This window comes from Drosophila sechellia, chromosome 3R (assembly GCF_004382195.2).
Source record: "Drosophila sechellia strain sech25 chromosome 3R, ASM438219v1, whole genome shotgun sequence".
NCBI lineage: Eukaryota > Metazoa > Arthropoda > Insecta > Diptera > Drosophilidae > Drosophila > Drosophila sechellia.
This window is the reverse complement of record NC_045952.1, coordinates 10,747,256-10,765,158: the sequence shown is the minus strand read 5'-3', so window position 1 is coordinate 10,765,158 and position 17,903 is coordinate 10,747,256. Positions and strand designations below refer to the sequence as shown.

The 17,903-nt window shown below is 43.5% G+C and overlaps 2 protein-coding genes across 18 annotated transcripts in view; one reads left to right on the top strand and one right to left on the bottom strand.

Annotated features, from left to right (window-relative positions):
* Positions 1 to 8,425, top strand: part of LOC6616675 (protein tincar) — a 60,601-nt gene extending 52,176 nt beyond the window's left edge. For 4 of the 6 annotated variants that reach the window (XM_032723146.1, XM_032723145.1, XM_032723143.1 and 1 more), the window contains 4 exons: positions 384 to 2,201; positions 2,876 to 3,338; positions 4,474 to 5,197; positions 5,847 to 8,425. In XM_032723146.1, the coding sequence (XP_032579037.1) occupies positions 384 to 2,201; positions 2,876 to 3,338; positions 4,474 to 5,197; positions 5,847 to 6,692 (3,851 nt within the window). In that variant the 3' untranslated portion in view covers positions 6,693 to 8,425. Of the gene's footprint in view, positions 1 to 383; positions 2,202 to 2,875; positions 3,343 to 4,473; positions 5,198 to 5,846 lie in introns of those variants that run through there. The other 2 variants (XM_032723147.1, XM_002040994.2) reach the window with 2 other exon arrangements.
* Positions 8,426 to 8,683: 258 nt separating this feature from the next.
* The window catches only part of LOC6616672 (regulating synaptic membrane exocytosis protein 2), a 43,364-nt gene continuing 34,144 nt past the window's right edge, over positions 8,684 to 17,903 (bottom strand). For 9 of the 12 annotated variants that reach the window (XM_032723138.1, XM_032723131.1, XM_032723140.1 and 6 more), the window contains 6 exons: positions 17,623 to 17,748; positions 17,037 to 17,286; positions 13,374 to 13,551; positions 13,144 to 13,311; positions 12,247 to 13,083; positions 8,684 to 11,467 (listed from right to left, as the gene is read on the bottom strand). In XM_032723138.1, the coding sequence (XP_032579029.1) occupies positions 12,877 to 13,083; positions 13,144 to 13,311; positions 13,374 to 13,551; positions 17,037 to 17,286; positions 17,623 to 17,748 (929 nt within the window). In that variant the 3' untranslated portion in view covers positions 8,684 to 11,467; positions 12,247 to 12,876. Of the gene's footprint in view, positions 11,468 to 11,701; positions 11,866 to 12,246; positions 13,084 to 13,143; positions 13,312 to 13,373; positions 13,552 to 14,659; positions 14,880 to 17,036; positions 17,287 to 17,622; positions 17,749 to 17,903 lie in introns of all 12 variants that reach the window. The other 3 variants (XM_032723139.1, XM_032723132.1, XM_032723142.1) reach the window with 2 other exon arrangements.

The window sequence follows — 17,903 nt, the reverse complement described above, 5'->3', positions numbered from 1 at the left end:
GATTGGTATTCATTGAGATTCAGGCAGGGAAGCGTAGCCCATTGCCCCGCGTCTAATAATCAACGGGGCGTGGATTATAGAAGTCCTGCAAGTATCGATGCCTCATTTAATTAACGATTGCCACACGGCTGAAGGGTGGATTCGAGTGGAAGACAAGAAAGCATCCTGCTTATTACACGAGCTCATGTTTATGCAAGTGGTGTGTGTGTGCTTTCGTCCTTAACAGGTGCTTACCATGTAATCCTGCGTGATGTATTCGAATTAGATGCGAAAGCAACTTGCCTTCCTTACCGAGTTCAAAGCAATTAATTCTATGTACTTGAGCAACCATCAATCCACAAACCCCCCCTTAAATCTTTCTCTTTCGCTCTTTACCATTCCAGAGCAAATTTGGGCCACTGAATTGGACTTTGTTGTGATCAATCGACGCAATTTGATGGCCATGTCGGTGGTGGGAGCCACACCCTTTCCCAGGCACCACCAGCCGTCGAGCCAGCAGCAGTCCCTCCACCAGCATGGCAGACTAAACTTGACTGCAAACAGCTTGGAACAGGACGAGGAGGACTACTTCAACGATACCATGTTCACGGCCATCCGTGGAGTGCCAGCCGGGGGCAATAACAATTTGTTCGATCTGCGACCCGATAGGATGGCAAACGGCAGGAAGGCGGCCAAGACGACGGCGACGACCAGGACAACAACCACCGCCAATAAACTGGATGCAGGCAAGGGCCAATACTTTGAAGTGCCCGATTTAATTAATCAAGATATCGACGAGGAGGAGCGCCAAGAGCTGGAGGAGGCGATTCGTGGCGAGGAAGATGATGGAGATGAAGGTGTGGGTGTCGGCGAAGAGGGAACCGTCATCATGCCAGATTTCGATGAGTTGGCGCCAAGAACCGCAGTTGGAACGTCAACCACAACGGCTAAGGCGTCCTCTGACGCCGACAAGTTAAATGTGGAAAATTGGCAACAGCTAGGAACTCTGGGCAAAGCGGACGCATCGAGCAGCTCCAGTAGCACAACATCTACCACAACAACAACTACGACATCGACAACAACCACTGCAGCCACAACAACTAGAACAAGGGGCACCACCACTACCACCACTATTAAACCGATGGAGATAACAACCAGCAGACAACCAGCACATCACCATCATGGAAAATCCCGCAAACACCACAAACTTCACAATAAACAACGTCAACAGCAGCCACCGCGTCGCCATCACGTGGCCTCCCACGAGCAGGCGATCCTCGAGAGCTTTCCAGAGGAGGAAACCACCACGCGCGACAGCAGCATTCATCGCGTAAGACCCGAAGTCCTGCCAGAGCTACCGATTCCCTCGACGCCCGTCTCGGCCTCCAACTCCAAGATCATTGCCATCAAAGCGAAGAACCAGAAACGCAGGATATCCAAACGGGCTGCCGGAGTTGAAATCGAGCCGGAATATCTGCTCGGTGATGCCAATATAAATTCCAGCGAATTCGTTGCCAAATCGAATGAGGAGGAGCCAGAGGAGAACGAGGACTTCGAGCTGGAGGATGGTGATTTTCAGGCAGTGCCCGCCCTGACGCCTGCACCTCCTGCCGAACCAAACGGTCCGAAGCCAGGGCAGGATTACGTCCGACTGGATGGCTTTGCCGGAATGCTGCAGCTCTTCTTTGGCATTGATAAACCCATCGATGTGGCAATTTTCTCCCAGCCACCCAGTGCCGAGTTTGTGAACCTACTTTTCGCCCTGTTGGTGTGGTCCGTTCGGTATCCGGCCGTTTTCTGGAATACCTCAAAGGCCTTTGCCTGCGTTTTCAGCCTCCAGATGGTGGTGGCCGCCCTGGACATCATACTGGGTTATGTGGGCATCTCGAATCTGTACAAGCTGCAGATCTACGCCGAGGCCATGCCGGTTCATCAGCCGGGACTCATCCTGAATGCAGTGGTCACTTTGGCTTTGTATCTTTTGTCCACCGCTTTGGTGTTGGCCTCTTCCATGGTCATGTACTTGTACGGACACGGACGTCTGGCCACCCGGATGCGGGATCGCTCCATCATCACTTTGAAGACCCACCAAACCTGGATCTACTTCGCCCACTGCGCTTCCTTGTGCTTCGTCCTCGCCTTGGCGGTGGTGAAGGCTCCGCTACTCAACGATCTCAGTGCCACCTACAAGAACAATCTCCACTGCCCCACCTTCCTAGCAGGTGAGTAAAAAAGAGATAAGGGGTAACCTAAAATAGTGCACAACTTGGAAGGCGTGGTAAGAGATTGTTTTCGTCCTTTAAAATAGCTCATTGAAATACTCGGTATCTATTGGTATAAATTACAAATAAATCTTTTCTTGGAAGTTAATCATTCTCTTGAATAAGAAACTCATTTAAATACTGTGGATTTGCGTGCCCGTTTAAGTCTTTATCAAGATTTGAATACTTAAATGTGAAACAAGACATTTCCATTTATCAGCCCCCTTAAAAGCGATAATTTCAGATAATGATATTTCAGATAGAGCGGTAGCGAGGAAATCGCTGCAATGTCCGATTCCCCAATCGATTGAGTATGTTAGATTTGCATAATTAGATGGCCGGTAATCGGGTGCCGGGGCTGCCTTGAACTCGGTCTTAGGTATGTTTTGTGGTCTAAGCCAATTAGCGGCCTTGTTTGGTCTCCGGCTCTGTCGTCGGGTGAGCGGTAATCGGGAGCTAGATAACACGACGAGACAAAGGAGCCGTATTAAGTGTCACTTGGGGCGAGACAATCGAACTGCAGACTCGGTCCAATTAAGCTGTCATACGGCCGATTGCCGCCTTAACCGTATTACGCTTTTACCTGTGCAGCGTTACCATCTCACCTTTCCCCCTTTCACCTTTCGATTTTGCAGCTCTGGTCGGAGTGACACACCTGCTGCTATGGATTGTCATCTGGCTCTGCCTGACCATCAAGCGGCGCTGGCACTTTAAGCTGCCTCCATTGGACAGCACTTACGGCGGACTACTGGGAAAGTCCAGTGCCCAGCCGCTCCTGATGTCCAGTGGCCAGCGCACGGGGAGCAACTCGAGCAGCAGTGGCTGCAACTCGACCAGCACCACGGTGAATGGTGGTGACTCCAAGCCGGACATGATGAGCACGGCCACCAGCACGGAACTGGGAATGGGCATGGGCATGGGTGGGGGCATCAATGGGGGCATGGGCGGAACGGGCATGGGACTGGCCGCCCAGGAGGACATCTATTGGCCCAAGCTGACGCCCAGTTCGCCCAAGCTGAAGGTCACCTTCAACGAAGTTACGAGTACGTCTGATGATGTCCTACTAATTGGTGACCAAGAACAAACTGATGGCAAGCGGTAAAAAATCGTTTTTTAGCTACCAACAACCAAAACAACAAAAGCATTGCGGGTTTCCAAGCTCCGTACTTGTCCGTTCTCTTAACTCTAACCATAGCAACTAGTTTCATTTGATTTTTCTTCACACACACACACACTGCACCGCCAAAAACCAAAAAAAAAAAAAAAGTAAACCCACACAGCACTATTTTTCAGGAACTTTATGTGATTTTGTGTTTTCGTTCTTACCTAGACTGCTAATTCATTCATTTTGTACTTTATCGGTGTGTTTCCTCTGCACGTCCCATTTTCGGGAAGAGCCATTATTGAAAACTAATTGCCCAACACTAGTCATTAGTGCAGCGTTTTGCCACACCTAATTTACCCCACATTTACCAGCACTGTACTCTTCAGTTTCGATTCGTGCGTGCTTCTGACATTCGCCCATTTATATAATCACTTTTGTGTTTTCGTTTAGTTTAAGCTTTTGTTTGTCCACTAAAACGATTGTTCAATTAAACATAGCAAAACGATTTATCCATATATGTTCGTATATATCTATAGAGAGACATGTATGTATAGAGGATGAAGGATAATAATGAGAAACTATTTTGTTCCGCTTGTCGCCTGTTTTTTAAAAACGATTCTTATTTATTTTATTTTTAAATTGTTTGATTTACTAGAACTTAATTACTACTAACTCTAGCTAATTGAGTGTGGGCGAATTGCATTTCAATTAACAATTAACTACTACTAAAACAAAGCGTTCGCAGATTATATGTTGTTGTTGTCGATGTCGCCGTGTTGTTGTTGTTGTCCTTGGTAATTTGTTTAACTAACTGGAAAACCATTGAACTAACACAGACAGTGTTTGAACGAATTCAAGGGAAGATAATGCATTTTAGAAATTGTTTTTTTATTATATGTAAGTGTGGTCTATGGAGGAGCACGTTTTACATTTCTGTAGCGGACAATGGGAGAATACTTTAAAATATTCTCTTGCATTCCTTTAAAATACAGAATTTATAAAATGTTTTCCTTCCTTGGGTTCGTTCTGATCTCTGAGGTGCCTGGCAGACCTCGTGGCAACCAACACAAGGCGGCAATTTAATTTGGTAGTATATCATCCACTGACCAGGATCCCATTCTCCTCCAGCCATACGAGCCGTGGAGCCTCGGTATGTTTTGCCAGTGCTACGGGGGAAGTTGACGACGGCGAGTACGCGACATTAAGGGCAGCCACCGCCGGGGCCGTCGTGGGCATCACCATGGGCAGCATGAAGAGGGGCGTCAGCAACACCTCAGTGGGGGTAAGTCTGCTCCACCTTTCCGAGTACGACGAACTTCCTCCGCCGCCGCCGGCCAACCATCACCATCAGCAGCAACAGCAGCAGCGGCAGGCCCATTCCTTTGCCCATGGACATCCCCACGACTATGCGAACCTGAGCGGATTGGGTGGCATCAGTGACGACAACATCTCCGAGGAGGGCAAGCTGCTGGCCTGTGTGCGCGATGACAGCATCACCTACGCATCCACCAGGGACTTGGAGCCACCACAGCCGTCGGCCCAGGCACCACCACCACCTCCACCGCTGCCCATGAAGGGAGCACCCGTTCCTCAGCCACCAGCGGTAATGCCCCACTCTGCCGGCATCTACGGACGCGCTCCTCAAGCAATGCCCGAGATGATGCAGTTGTCGCCCGAGCATCACCACAATCCACTTCAGCATTCGCTGCAGCATCCACAGCACCATCCTCTTCAGCAGCAGCAGAAGCAGCAGCCACCACAGCATCCCCTCCAGCAGCAGGGCAATCCGCACCAGCATCTAGTCAGCCCCTTGGCTCCGGTCACGGTCGCAGTTCACACCAACGAAGCGCATGTAAGTGGAGGAAGTGTGTAAAAGTAAGGTTAAACTACAGGTAGATACCCTAATAAAATCAAGTTGGGATTTATAGCTTACTGAATGAGTTTAAAGCCTTTATCTCCGTATCATGCCGCCTTTAAGTTTCCCCTGACAATGCAGCGAATTCCCAGACTTTTAGGCATACCCACAGCTAGTGTATTTGCCCTTCAGCATAGTGCATAGTGGATATTTTTGTGCTCTTGTTTGGGTGATTTGCATGTGGGATTGCAGGGAGGCGATGCGTCGTCATGTAGGGGCGTGTAGCATGTCACGCCCCTGGAGCAGCAGCCTGAGATTTATGCTTGCTGTTATGAGACAGCATAAATCAGTGCCAGGGCCACAGACATGGGGACATGGCCTGGGGACTGGGGATCTCTGGTCTGGGGGACAGTGGCAGCGACACTGTCCGAATTAGTGCTCCGGTTTGATGGATGATCTGGAAAAGCAGTCTACCCGATTTGATTTGATTTCGTTTTCACTTGCAGGAGGGGCCACACTGAAGCAGAGCCCCTACTGTCATCTCCTAGAATCTCTCATTATCCCAGCAGCTCCTTCACCACTTTCACTGACTCCCCACTCTCTCTTGCTGTCTCTCTCTATTTTTATGTTTGTGCCCCATTCCCAGATTGCATCCAGTTCCACACCCCGTTGCCTGCGTCGCGCCGATTCGGGCGTTCCCAACGAGGCGTTGACACCGCGCAGCGACACCACCTCCACCACCGAAAGTACCAACACCACGTCACCGCCGGAACGCGCACCCTCCGAGTCCTCCAGTGGCGTCCACTCGGGCGAGGAGCGTGAGCTGGAGGTCATCATCCGGCCAAGGGCCAACAGCAAGCCGCCGCCTCGCCCGCCACAGCCGCCGATCCAGGAGGAGCCCTACGGCCGCTGCACCAACATGCGCATGTCCAGCTTCAATGCGGATCCCGCCGCCACCTCGTCGGCGGTCATCAATAGTGCCACATTGCCGCCGCAGCGTTCGGTGCCGGAGCAGAAGTTCGACTATACGGCTCACTGCAGCACAATGCCACTGCCGGTGGGCTGTCACAGCCAGCAGCTCGCCGGGAGCGGTAATGGTTATGCCTCGACCTCGGCAATGACCAGTTCCATGGGCGGTGGCGGTATGCCACCACTGCCGCCATCGCAGGTCTCCAGCTTCATGACGCCCAACAGCATGCATTACGCCAATGCCTCAGTGGCCCTCGGAAATGGTAGTGGTCAACAGCAGCCGCACACTACGCTGCCAAATGGAGTGCGCTACTCCAATCCGCACTTTCTGCGCCGCCTGCCGCACGTGACCAAGGCGGCGGAGTCGCCCTATGGACACCTGGGCTACGGAGCTGGTCACCACGCCTTCGCAAAGCTGCCGCACGAGACGCATCCCACGATTCCGGAGGATCGCGACTCCGCCAACTACTCGATGGCCTCCGACCAGGATTGCGGACTGTATGTGACGGCCCAGCTGCACTAGGATGACAAGGGATCCCCCTTAATTTATACTATGATCTTAGACTCAGAGCATTGCGCACCATGTATTAGCCCTTAAAGTCAAAAGTTAAAGTCTGATTGCTCTGCGGCATGGAACACTAAAACTTGTATTGAGTGTCGTGGTGCAATCGGTTTTTAAACCCATAGCCTTACCATTTTGCAATGCCGCAAGTCCCAAGATCCCATTCGCTCTAAGTTAGCTTCTCGGTTTTTGTACAGCTCCGGGCGCCCAGAGAAGCCATACCAAATCCACTAATCTTCCAAAGGATCAGCTGGTTACCGGACCCCAAATGAATTAAATTACTTCTCGTTTGCTTTGCCTTGACGATGATCCACTCAAGTGTGTAGCGCTAATTGCCACCCAAATGACCCACTAAAAAAATTGAGAATTGAAGCTTAACTATATCTACATCTAAACTACACCTACATCTACGGCTAAATCTAAATCTAATATATATTTATATTTATACATGCTATGCTCGTATACAATGTGTAAGATAATAAGCTAATCGAGTTTAAGTAATCAATGTAAACTAAAGTTTATCATATCATATATGAATCGATAGCTAACTGTAAGACCCTAAACAAATATTAAGGCGAAAAGAATAAAATATCATAGCTCGATCTTGTGCAAGCACTCAAAGTATTTTCCCCTAAGCAATTTCTCTTATCAAACAAACGAAAAATGGAATGAACAAAGGCATACGAATTTAAGCAGCAATTCTATGGTTTTTATTGTAAGGTTAAACTGTAAAGTGGTACATCGTAATTTTATGGCACTAACTAGCCAACACGTTATGCTTCAGCTAGTCGGCATAGAGGATAGAGGATAGACACCCAGCAAGGCTTTGGCATATGTATTTTTTATGGTCTCTCAACGCTTACCGTTTAAGATGAATGTAAAATGTAATGTAACAAAGCGACAATATGAATACTATCTAATGTATGATACGAATGAATACTAGCCACGCCCCATACATATCTCACACGCACAAGACTTTTGACCTCATCCCACTGCACCCGCTTACTTTTGATTTTGATTTTTGTGCCCCGCGTAATTAGATAAATGTACTCCTATTTTGGATCGGGGTCAATAATTGCTCTGGTATCATATCTAATATAAAGAATGGATTCAGTTGCTGACCCTTTTGGTAGAGCATTACTATAGCCGGTCGTATTTATTTTTGTTGTCAAGACTGATTAGTAATATAATACATTTTGAGAAGCACACCCATCACACAGAACTTGAACGATCCGATGTTGGCTTGAGAAATTCATAGCATTGATACGATAGTGGATAGGCCATAAATATAGTTTAGTATGTCGTCATTAACTTGGTTCCTTTGAGAAACGCACTAAACTACACGAGGTATGAACGATTAAGAAAGAACACTTTTGTAAAATAATTTCCAATTAATTAAAGAAGAATTATTCAATTGAAATATCCAAAAGAAATACTAAGTATGCCCTTTAAGAACATTATAAACACTTGAGTTATATACTGGGTCTATTTTTTTGCGCAACAGAGCAAAATCTGTAAATGAAAGTAAGGTTACGCCCAGTATCCCAAGATATGGCGCATGCATACACAAAACATTTATGTTTCACAATATAAATAAATAAATGTTTAAATTATTTATATATACAATATACGAATTAAATGGTTTATCAATGGTAAATAAAGAAATACCACCGCTTTATGTAAAATCCCAAAAACCGAATTTTTACTAAGGGGAGATATTAAATGGTTGCCAATTTTAAAGGAATTCCGAATGGTATCCACTTTCCTGAAAAGTTGCAATAAAACACACATTTATCCTTTATTAGAAAACAATTTTTAATGAATTTTCTTTTGTTTTGTTCTTTAAATGTTTGCTTTTCATTAAATTTTCTCTTTAGTTTTTAGTTTTACACAATTCAAGTTTCTGTGTTCATCAATATTAATAATGCTCCTCTCCGCAAATTTTAGTATAATTTTAGTTTTTGTGTTTTTTTGGTTTTCTGTTTTTTTTTTTGTTTTTACATATTCATTTCACAGTTTATTGTCGTTTCTCGACCTTCGATTGTTGTCGAGATATTAAAATACAATATAAGGTGTTCGGGGCGCCCAACGAGAGCGCAGTCCTTTGCCTTTTTAATCAATTTTGTTCAACATTTGCAATAAATGATATATTCTCGTGTTGTTGATCTTGTGTATCGTGTATTAACGTCGCCTGTCACTCGAAATGAACTTAGTAAATAGCATTTTGTTTTTGTATTGGTTGCCTTTGAAATAACTAGCCATAATATATCATTTGCTTCATTAACATTTTCTATATGCTTTTGTCTTTGTTGTGACTTAAATGTAACGAATTCTATAGGAATCCTAATAAGAATTTGTGGTATGACTGTACGGTTGGAATGCCCACTACGAAATATTCTTATAGCACTTTTCTTCAGCAATTTGTATCTGTTTTAAACCAATTGATTTCGGAAAGGGCATTAAAACGTCGACCTGGCCGAAGTTTTTCTGTTCGTCCTTTTGCTGGATTGCTGAGTAGTCAAAGCAACTTTAATGTTTTGCTGAAGGAGAGCATTGGAAACAATATAAAGGTCTAGAGATAGAGAGAGTTTTATCATAGAAAAGTTCGTATGGGGTTCGTGAAGAGCGGAGTTTACAAATCTGATTATCTATAATGTATGTATGTATCTGAATGTATGTTCCTCTGACTTATATATCGTATAATTAGTTGCTGGAAACCTCGCTGGTAGTTTTTTACTTTTCTCAAATATCTAAAGCGCGTTATCCTCCTCATCATCTCCCAAATGCTCGATGCGCGACTTTTTTGTGATTTTTTTGCAGCAACATTTTGAATGCATTGTCCCTGTGTTTCGGCATTTCATTACGTATCTCTAAGTTGTTTAGTTCTGATATAGGAAGCTGCTGCTTGGATGGATATGCACATGTCAATATATTATTTAACTTTACCTCAATCTGTATCTGTATCTGTGTCGGTATCTGTATCTGTATCTGTAGTTGCAACTGTGTCTATGTATAGCTAGCTGTGTGTATCTGAATGAATGGACGGAAAGGTTCAACTCAATATCTGTAGCCATGAGTGAAAGCAAAAAAACGTGCACTAAACAACTGGATAGGAACAATAGCTAGGTGTCTCATAATCATCCATAGTTATCCCTCTGCACTCTGACCTATGACCTAATTTGTATTTATAAAAGTTAACTGCTCCCATCCATCATCTGTCTGCAGGCCAGTGATATGTTTGCTTCTCCCAAGGAATGCATTGCAAAATGTTGCCCAAAAGAATGACAAAAAATATCTGAAATGAACTCGCAGTAAATTGCAAACTATTTTTGGTATTCCGTTACACTTTTCCATTTTCCATAAATATAAATACGCTAATGTATGTACGTGTACGTGTGTCTTTTTGGCAAGCAGGTAACGATTTTTACAGCTCACACTATTAACTTGAAGGTACTTGATGCGTTTTCGAGGCAAGTTGATTGGAACCAAGGCGGCAAAAGGATGCTAAAGCGACTAGTGAAGCCAGTGGAGCTACAACAAAATCGCGATATAGTTTATTCATATAGAGAAAAAGCCTTCCATTGCTCTAACTTAAATTAAACGATACTTTCTGCCTCAAATATGTATTCTGCCTCATCGCCGACGTCAAAAACTCACGCATTTTGGGGTGACTGCGTAGTTTTTCAAGGTGGCGCAGAGTTAACCAAAAGCTATATAGCCTAAAATCGGGGAAGCGGTAGTTGGTAGTCGGATATCCGGATGTGGTGTATATGTAACGTGTGTGGATCTCCTATGTACAGCTTAGGTTCAGATTTTGCATTATTAAGTTAAACTTTCTCGTCTTTCTGGCTTGGTAAATATTTGTTGTTCTTTTTGTTCGATTAATACATATCTCATGTCCCTTCTCTTTAGTTACCTAATCTTAAGCTTTAACTTTATCGGTTTTATCGTAAGTTAGGCTTATTTAAGTGTTAGTGGTTCTTTGCTTGCTTAAACAGTAAATATATTTATGTATATATCGATTTATATATGTATGTATATATACTTAAATAACTCCCGTCTCTGAAAATCTATAACTCCCTTTACTGATTTAGATTTAGCTATTTATTCAATAAACAATTTATATCCTTCTGCGTCTCTGCTCAGGCTAAGGCTTAGGCATGACTGACACTAGCACTTGAACTTTATCCACCTTCTCCTTGTTCTTTGTTTTTTTTTTTTTTTGGTTTTTTATGCTTTTATCAGTAATAGTTTAAGTAATAATAATCGTAGTAATCGTATTACGAAAATAATAGTGATCTTAGGTGTGTAATAAAAATTATTTTAAATATGCATAATTTACAAGTATCCGTTTGTCAAATGTTATCCGTTATATATGTGTATATGTATATATAGACTGCCTTTACATTTATCATTTAGCTGTATTCCGTAGTTACGTCTTTAAACATTTTACTGCACTGCTCTGCTCTTGTGTTCTCGTTTCTCGGTTCTCGGTTCTTTTAAATGCATTTGTTTTCATGACTTATAAAAATTAGATATTTCTCTTTGTTTTATATTTTGTATTCCTCCAAAGTCTTTCGCCGCCGTAGAATAGAAAAACAACAGATGTGGACTTAGCTTAGGCCAGCGACCTGCCGAATGAGGATCGGGCGTCTTCCTCTGGGATTCGCCGCTGCAGGATGTCCTTTGGTCCTTTGCTATTTGGCTGCCGGGCTGACAGCACTGGCGAATGGTTACTGCAAGGATACGTGGATCGATTAGCTTGCAATTTAACTGGGATAGTGATTATCTGTGGGTGTTGTTAATCGTTTTTCGAACAAAGTGGGTTAGTAGCGGTTTCGATTTGAATCGGGTTATACATATCTTTTGTTTGTGTAAAATGGCAAAGTGGCGCAATGTGTGTAATTTGTTTAACACTAGAGGAGTAAGCTTGAATTGATTTAAATTGTTATTGATTTGGGTGCACTTACTGAATTCAGTTCAGTTTAAGGTTCGCTTGAATTGAATTGTGCTTGGGTGCTTAAAGTGTTTTCGTTTTGGTGGCTGTTTGTTTGGGTGTCGATAGTGTTGGAAACTGTTATTCGCCGGGCTCCTCCATAATGACTGATTCGCCGGCCCAAACAATCGGACGACCCTGGTGTAGTTTCAAAGTTGGTTGGTAACAGCACTGGTATTTCTTATTTCATTGCAATAAGTTTACAAAAGAGCTAGGCCTAGAAAACTGCTATATTATGTATGTATGTTGGTTGACTAGCCAGGTTTTGCCATTTTATGTTTCGAAATGTAGTTATTGTGGATGTGTTTTACCAAAGGTAAGTCAAACTTGGTGTTAGAGAAATTGAAAGCAAAATATTACGCATACGTAGTGTGGATCGTAAATAATAGTAATTTAAAATGAATCAACTGGATACTTAGCTACGCATGCACTAGAATAATGCTAAGCAAAACGGTTTTGTGTTCGGTTCGGTTCTAGTAAATTGATTTTGATTGCGTAGTTGGGGATAGAGAAACATACCTATATGAGTATTATACGAGTCTATGTGAAAACTACGTTGAAGTAACGGTAACTTTAACGGTAACGGTGATTTATGGTGACTTGCGAAAGGTTATTTTCGTATTAATTTGGTATTGCAGTTTGGTATTTTTGATTGGTTTGCTTTCGATCAACTCTCCATTCAATGTTTCAGTTTCAGTACACAATGCGAATTGGTTCATTCTACTTTGCCTCATGGGAGTAGTGTTCTTGTGAGTTTCCGTGAGTTTAATAAGCTTTTCATTTACAGGAGTGCGTATGTATATTGTATATTGCTAACTAAAAACAACAAATGCTTTGATGTTCAGTATAGTTTCGGTTTAATTTCAAATTGGTTGGCTGGACCGTTGAACTGATCTTTTGAGCTTGGGATTTCTTTTTACAGGTGTTTTAAGACTGATTACGCTACAAATTTAAATAACTTTTGTTCTAGTACTATATAAATATATGTTCTGTGTGTTGACTTATATAAATATATGCAAGTGTTTTTATTTGTTTATTAAATTTGCGATTTGCGAAATTTCTATTATACTTTTGTTTTTGTATTCTTGTACGATTTGAGTTTGAAATAATCTGGTTTTTAGTCGAGTTTCAGTTTAGTTTAGTTTAGATCTAGAGTTTGAGTGAGTCGAGTGAGGCTATGGATGAGCGCCTAGAGCCTAAGCCTATATTAGTGGGACAACTGACCAGTGAGGTGGTGCCAAAGAGCTTGTACCAGCCGATCACGATATTCGACAGATTCAGATCGTCGAGCATTATCTGCGCCACGCCCATAAACACCTTCTTCTCGATGCGGCCATAGTCGCCCCACACGGTAATCTGCAACATAAATGATGTAAGAATTTGATCAAAAAACTATATCAATTAATGAGAACGCACCTGTAGTATGCAACCGGTGTAGGACTGCTTGAATACCAACTGCTGCTGGTACAGTGGATCCAGGGTGCGTCGAGCCGAGGAAGTCTTCATCTTGTCCACACAGCGCTTTCCCGACACTAGGTAAACCTTTACATACGGAGCAGGCAGCATTTTCGACTGGGCTTTTTGCTGGGGATCACATATAAAGTGTTAGAAAATCAGAAGGTGCTATATTAATGCGTCCGACCTACCTGTAAGCCCCTGGCCCGTATGACCTCCACCTCCAGACAGCCTTTTTGGTGGCACAGCGATAGCTGGATGTCGCCCAGCGAAGGAGCTCCCAGCACCTGGCGACCAACCAGTTGACCAGGACCCAGGCCATCCACAAACTCATTGAGGGCTCCATCGTTGCGCAACGAAGGGGAGAATCTATGTGAGGGGTTTTGGGATTTTGAGGGGGTACGGGTGCGGGGTACAGTAAAGAAAGCACTTTAGTACAGCGTCGTTGGTGATGTTTCTTTGTATCGTCTCTCATCTCAAGATCTTGTTTAAAAATTAGGTAACGAAATTTACACAAAGAAAGGAATTTGGTTTTCGGAGAAAGAAATAAGTCTTTATACACAGGGAGTTGTAGAAAGACAGTAGATGTTGTAGTTTCAGTTGGTGGTTGCGATCGCAACGGTTCTGTGCTCTGAAATGGATCAGTGTGGTTGGTTGAGAGGTGGTTTCGGTGGTGAAGGTGATACTGAAGGTGATACTGGTGGTGGTGGGTGCGGAGGAGAGAGACTAGTGGAGTCACGGTTTGATGGTGCCATGCAAGTGTTTTTCGTTTCGCGGAGCAAAAGTGCAGAGAAGGTAAGACTAGGACAAGGAGCTTTCTAGCCGAAACCTACGTTATCTAAATAGAGAGAAACGAGTTCTCAAGATTGATTTTTGTTTTTACGATTTACAAAGCTTTGTTTGGTGATCGACTTATTATAATCCCTTCATTTACACACACATCGATAAGTGAGGATATCTTGTTATATACATATATATATAATATAGATATTGCTGAAAATTATAGTTAAAATTAAGTTAAAAAATCACAATTTATACACATTACAAGACAGAAAAATACACAAACAAGTCGAAGAATCAAACGGAACTCAAGGTAGGAAAAGTGGAATACACTTAGAGAAAAAATGTACGCAAATGCAGGCTCGCTTTCAGCGGTTTCTTTTTTTATGTTCAAGGCGCACGCATATAGACATCGATAAAAAAGAGTTGCAGGATGAAATAGTTTTGTTGTATTGCAGGAAAATTGGAGATGGGATCGCCACACAGATTACCATATACAAAAGCCAATGGATAGAGAGTTTTAGATTCAGCTGGACAGTCGGAGTGTGAGAGAATAGAGTCAGAGATACAGAGACAGGAACAAAGACAAAGACAGAGGCAGGCAAGATAGAGGTCCTTCGGCCGGAAAGGTGATACTAGGCTTGATAATAGGCTTGCTATGGCCAAGCGGCCAGGCGGATGCGATCGGGAGACTTACGATGAGCCCTCGGAGCTAGTGATCGAGTGAATGCTGCCGGCACTGTAACGTGTCACCGGAGGCACCGGCGGTACCTCCACCGACCGCTGGATGCTGCCCGCCGAGCCGCGCGACTGCCGCTGGTGGTATGGATGTGGTGGTGGTAGTGTGATATGGTGGTGACCAGCGGAGCTGGTCGAGCTGCCTGCTATTGCGAACTGTGCCTGGTATTGCTCTTGTTCTGCCGGAGACAACAAGACATATTTATACAGATGTGTTGTGTGTGCGCGTATATACAGGGAGTGATCTTAATCGGGTATGATCAATTGGATGATCCTATCATATCTAGACATTCAATAGTTATATGGTCGAAATATATAGGGCCATTATGTACAACCTTTAGAATTCCACTACTTAATGTTTACCAATGAAATATGATGTATCATGGTCTTCTGGATGCTTAACAAGATATTTTGTATATCTCTGGTATATTACACAAGAAAGTTTTGATATAGAAACTCAATAGCGACGATGTAGGGTTGGTGAGATTGCGACGTTAACCTCTTGGAAACCACAAATCTCGAAAAGCGAAACCCCAAAAGGAGAACGAGACAGAGTAAAGACGTAAACGGAAATCGGAATACAAAATTAGGGGTAAAATCAAGCGAGAACTTCAACTGAATAACCATAAGAACAAATATTATAGAGAACACATTATATGTATATATATATATATTTATATATCAGCGAAAATTCATCGAAACTAGTGGCGTAAATGGCAACAACAATTGCGATGTATTACTAGAAACTCAACCCGTCTGGTTGTGTATTACACATCTAGTATTTATAGTGTGTTGAAGCTTTCTTGTGATTTATATATATTTACTATGCACTTTTTTTGTTCCACTAATATTGTGTGCAATGCGAATTTTGTTTGCGTCTTGATTTTGGCCAATTTTCTGATGATGTTTCTGGTTATTGAATTGTTGTTGAATTTGTGGTGTGTTGGTTGTTGATTGTTGTTGTTGTTGTTGTTGGATGTCTTTTGACTTTCTGTGACAGAGCTCCCTGTATACATACTTAGTTATCCGAATCGTATTTGCGGTAAATATAATCGAACTGAAGGATAATCTTGCGGGAGGCGGATGATAAACATTAGTTCGTTGGCGGAAGAATCGAGAAACTCAACCGATCTACGGTTCTTTTTTTTGGCTTTTTTTTTTATTTTCTTTGAAAGGGGGGAGATTCTGCCCGGCTGTATGGATGCACTCCGTGTTGGGGATGTAGACTCTTACCGCTTACAACAAAAAGCCGTAGCTGAAGCCAAGTATCTAGCTTTAGGCTTTAACTATGACAATATCTTTTTGAGAGGCTGTAATAAAGTGGTAGTAGCTTGGTATGTCGAGTACGGTGGTTACGAGAGAGAGAGTATATAAGTAGGTATAGGTTGGCTTAACTCAATGCATGCAAATCGAATAGAACGCTAGGATAATAATAAATGTTGTGTGGTTTGGTTATATAAGAATGGCATTAGCAATCGGTACGGCTTAGGTTAGTAATAGAACATAGAGTATGCTGCTACGAAAGTAAAATGCAATTGGGGCGCAGCAACACCGACGCACAGTGCGTGCGAAAAGTGTGTGCCACGTATGCGCACAGGCGAAAGTTTTGCTCAAGAGCCGGCATTTTCCGGGAAAACTGCGGATGGGCAAAGCTTTCGGTGTGCTCCGCTTCGTTTTAAAGGGGGCTTCCCCTTTTATGGGGATTACCCCTTGTAAGCCTAAAATACGTATCGACTTTGGATTGGTTTGTTGGTTCTTGGTTTGTTGGTTTATTTGGGTTGTTCTGGTTCTGGATAAATTTGTATTGCTGCGCCTGCGCTTTAAAAGGATATCGGAAATAATAAATCAAGTTAACTTGGGAAAGGCGGGTTACGTTAAAAGTTACGTTAAAGTTGGTCATGCCTGCGAAAAATATAGACATAGAGAGCTTTGGCTGAAGCTTTGGCAAGAGAGCGCGCGCGAAAAGTCAGAGAGCAAAGTGAATGAAAAGCTCTTATATCTAGGGATTGAAGGACTAACATCCTTTGTGCTGAACGGGAATTTGTTTTCGGGTTGGGGTATCTGTTACCGTTACTGTACTGTTACTGCCTTACGGTTACTAATACGACTAATGTTTATCATCTCAATCGATAGCCTGACTGGCATTGGCTTCACTCGTTAAACAGCTTCGCTTTCCTCCTCCAAAAAGGCAACTCAAAATTTAAAAAGAAAGTCACAAAACGATAATCAACCAAAAAAAACTGATAGCATAGCATAGTAGAGCAGAAGTTTAAAGTAGAGTAGAAGAGAGTAGAGAGAGAAGATAGTTTGGAGTAGAAAGTTGGACTTGTGCGCACCTTTCCCCGCCGGCACCATCGCCGAAGAACTGCTCGATGGCGTCCGCCTCCGAGGACGAGCCGCGGGACAGGCCGCCCCCGCCGGCGCCACCTGACCCACCGGCGGCACCACCGGCACCGCCGAGACTGACGCCCAATCCGCCACCGGTTCGCAGTTCCCGCGTTATATCGCCGGGCAGCACTTCTTCGCTGCGGTGCACCGTGAACGAGTTCTTACCCTTCTTTCCAAAGCCCATACGTCTTTTACGACCTTCGAGTATGGCATTTTACACAATTTTAGTATTTTTAGTATTACTTTATAATTGGTTAGTTTGGTTAGCTTGGCTATATGGTTATGGTTATGAGTTGGGTTACTGGTTAGTTGTTAGTTGGGCAAAACCAAAATCGAATGGCAAAGCAATGGATCAAAATAAGAATATATATGGACTGCTCCTGAAGGAAATCAAGTTCTAAACTGAGCCTACGAATAACTGGGCAAATGACGAACTGATTGATTGATTGATTGACTGGCTGACTGAGCAACACAAGGCAACGGAACGAGAACGGTTAACGAGCGCAAACAGAGAACGGAACAAATTCGCCCTACCTGTGGCCGAAAGCTGCGACGTGGAGTTCGACTTCTTGCCCATGCCGCTGCCTCCTTTCGGGGATCGCTCCTGATCGACGCCGCCGCCCTTCTTCCGATCGTTCGCTGTGTCCGAGAGGCTGCCATCTGTGAAAGGACATTAGTTACATATACAAGTTGAATTAATTTGAGAACTTATGGATTCTTAAGGGCATTGTAATTACTGCCATAGATACACAATGCGCATCACATTTAGAGTACTAAATGTTTAAGATTTGTTAATGATACAAGTTCGGAACTAT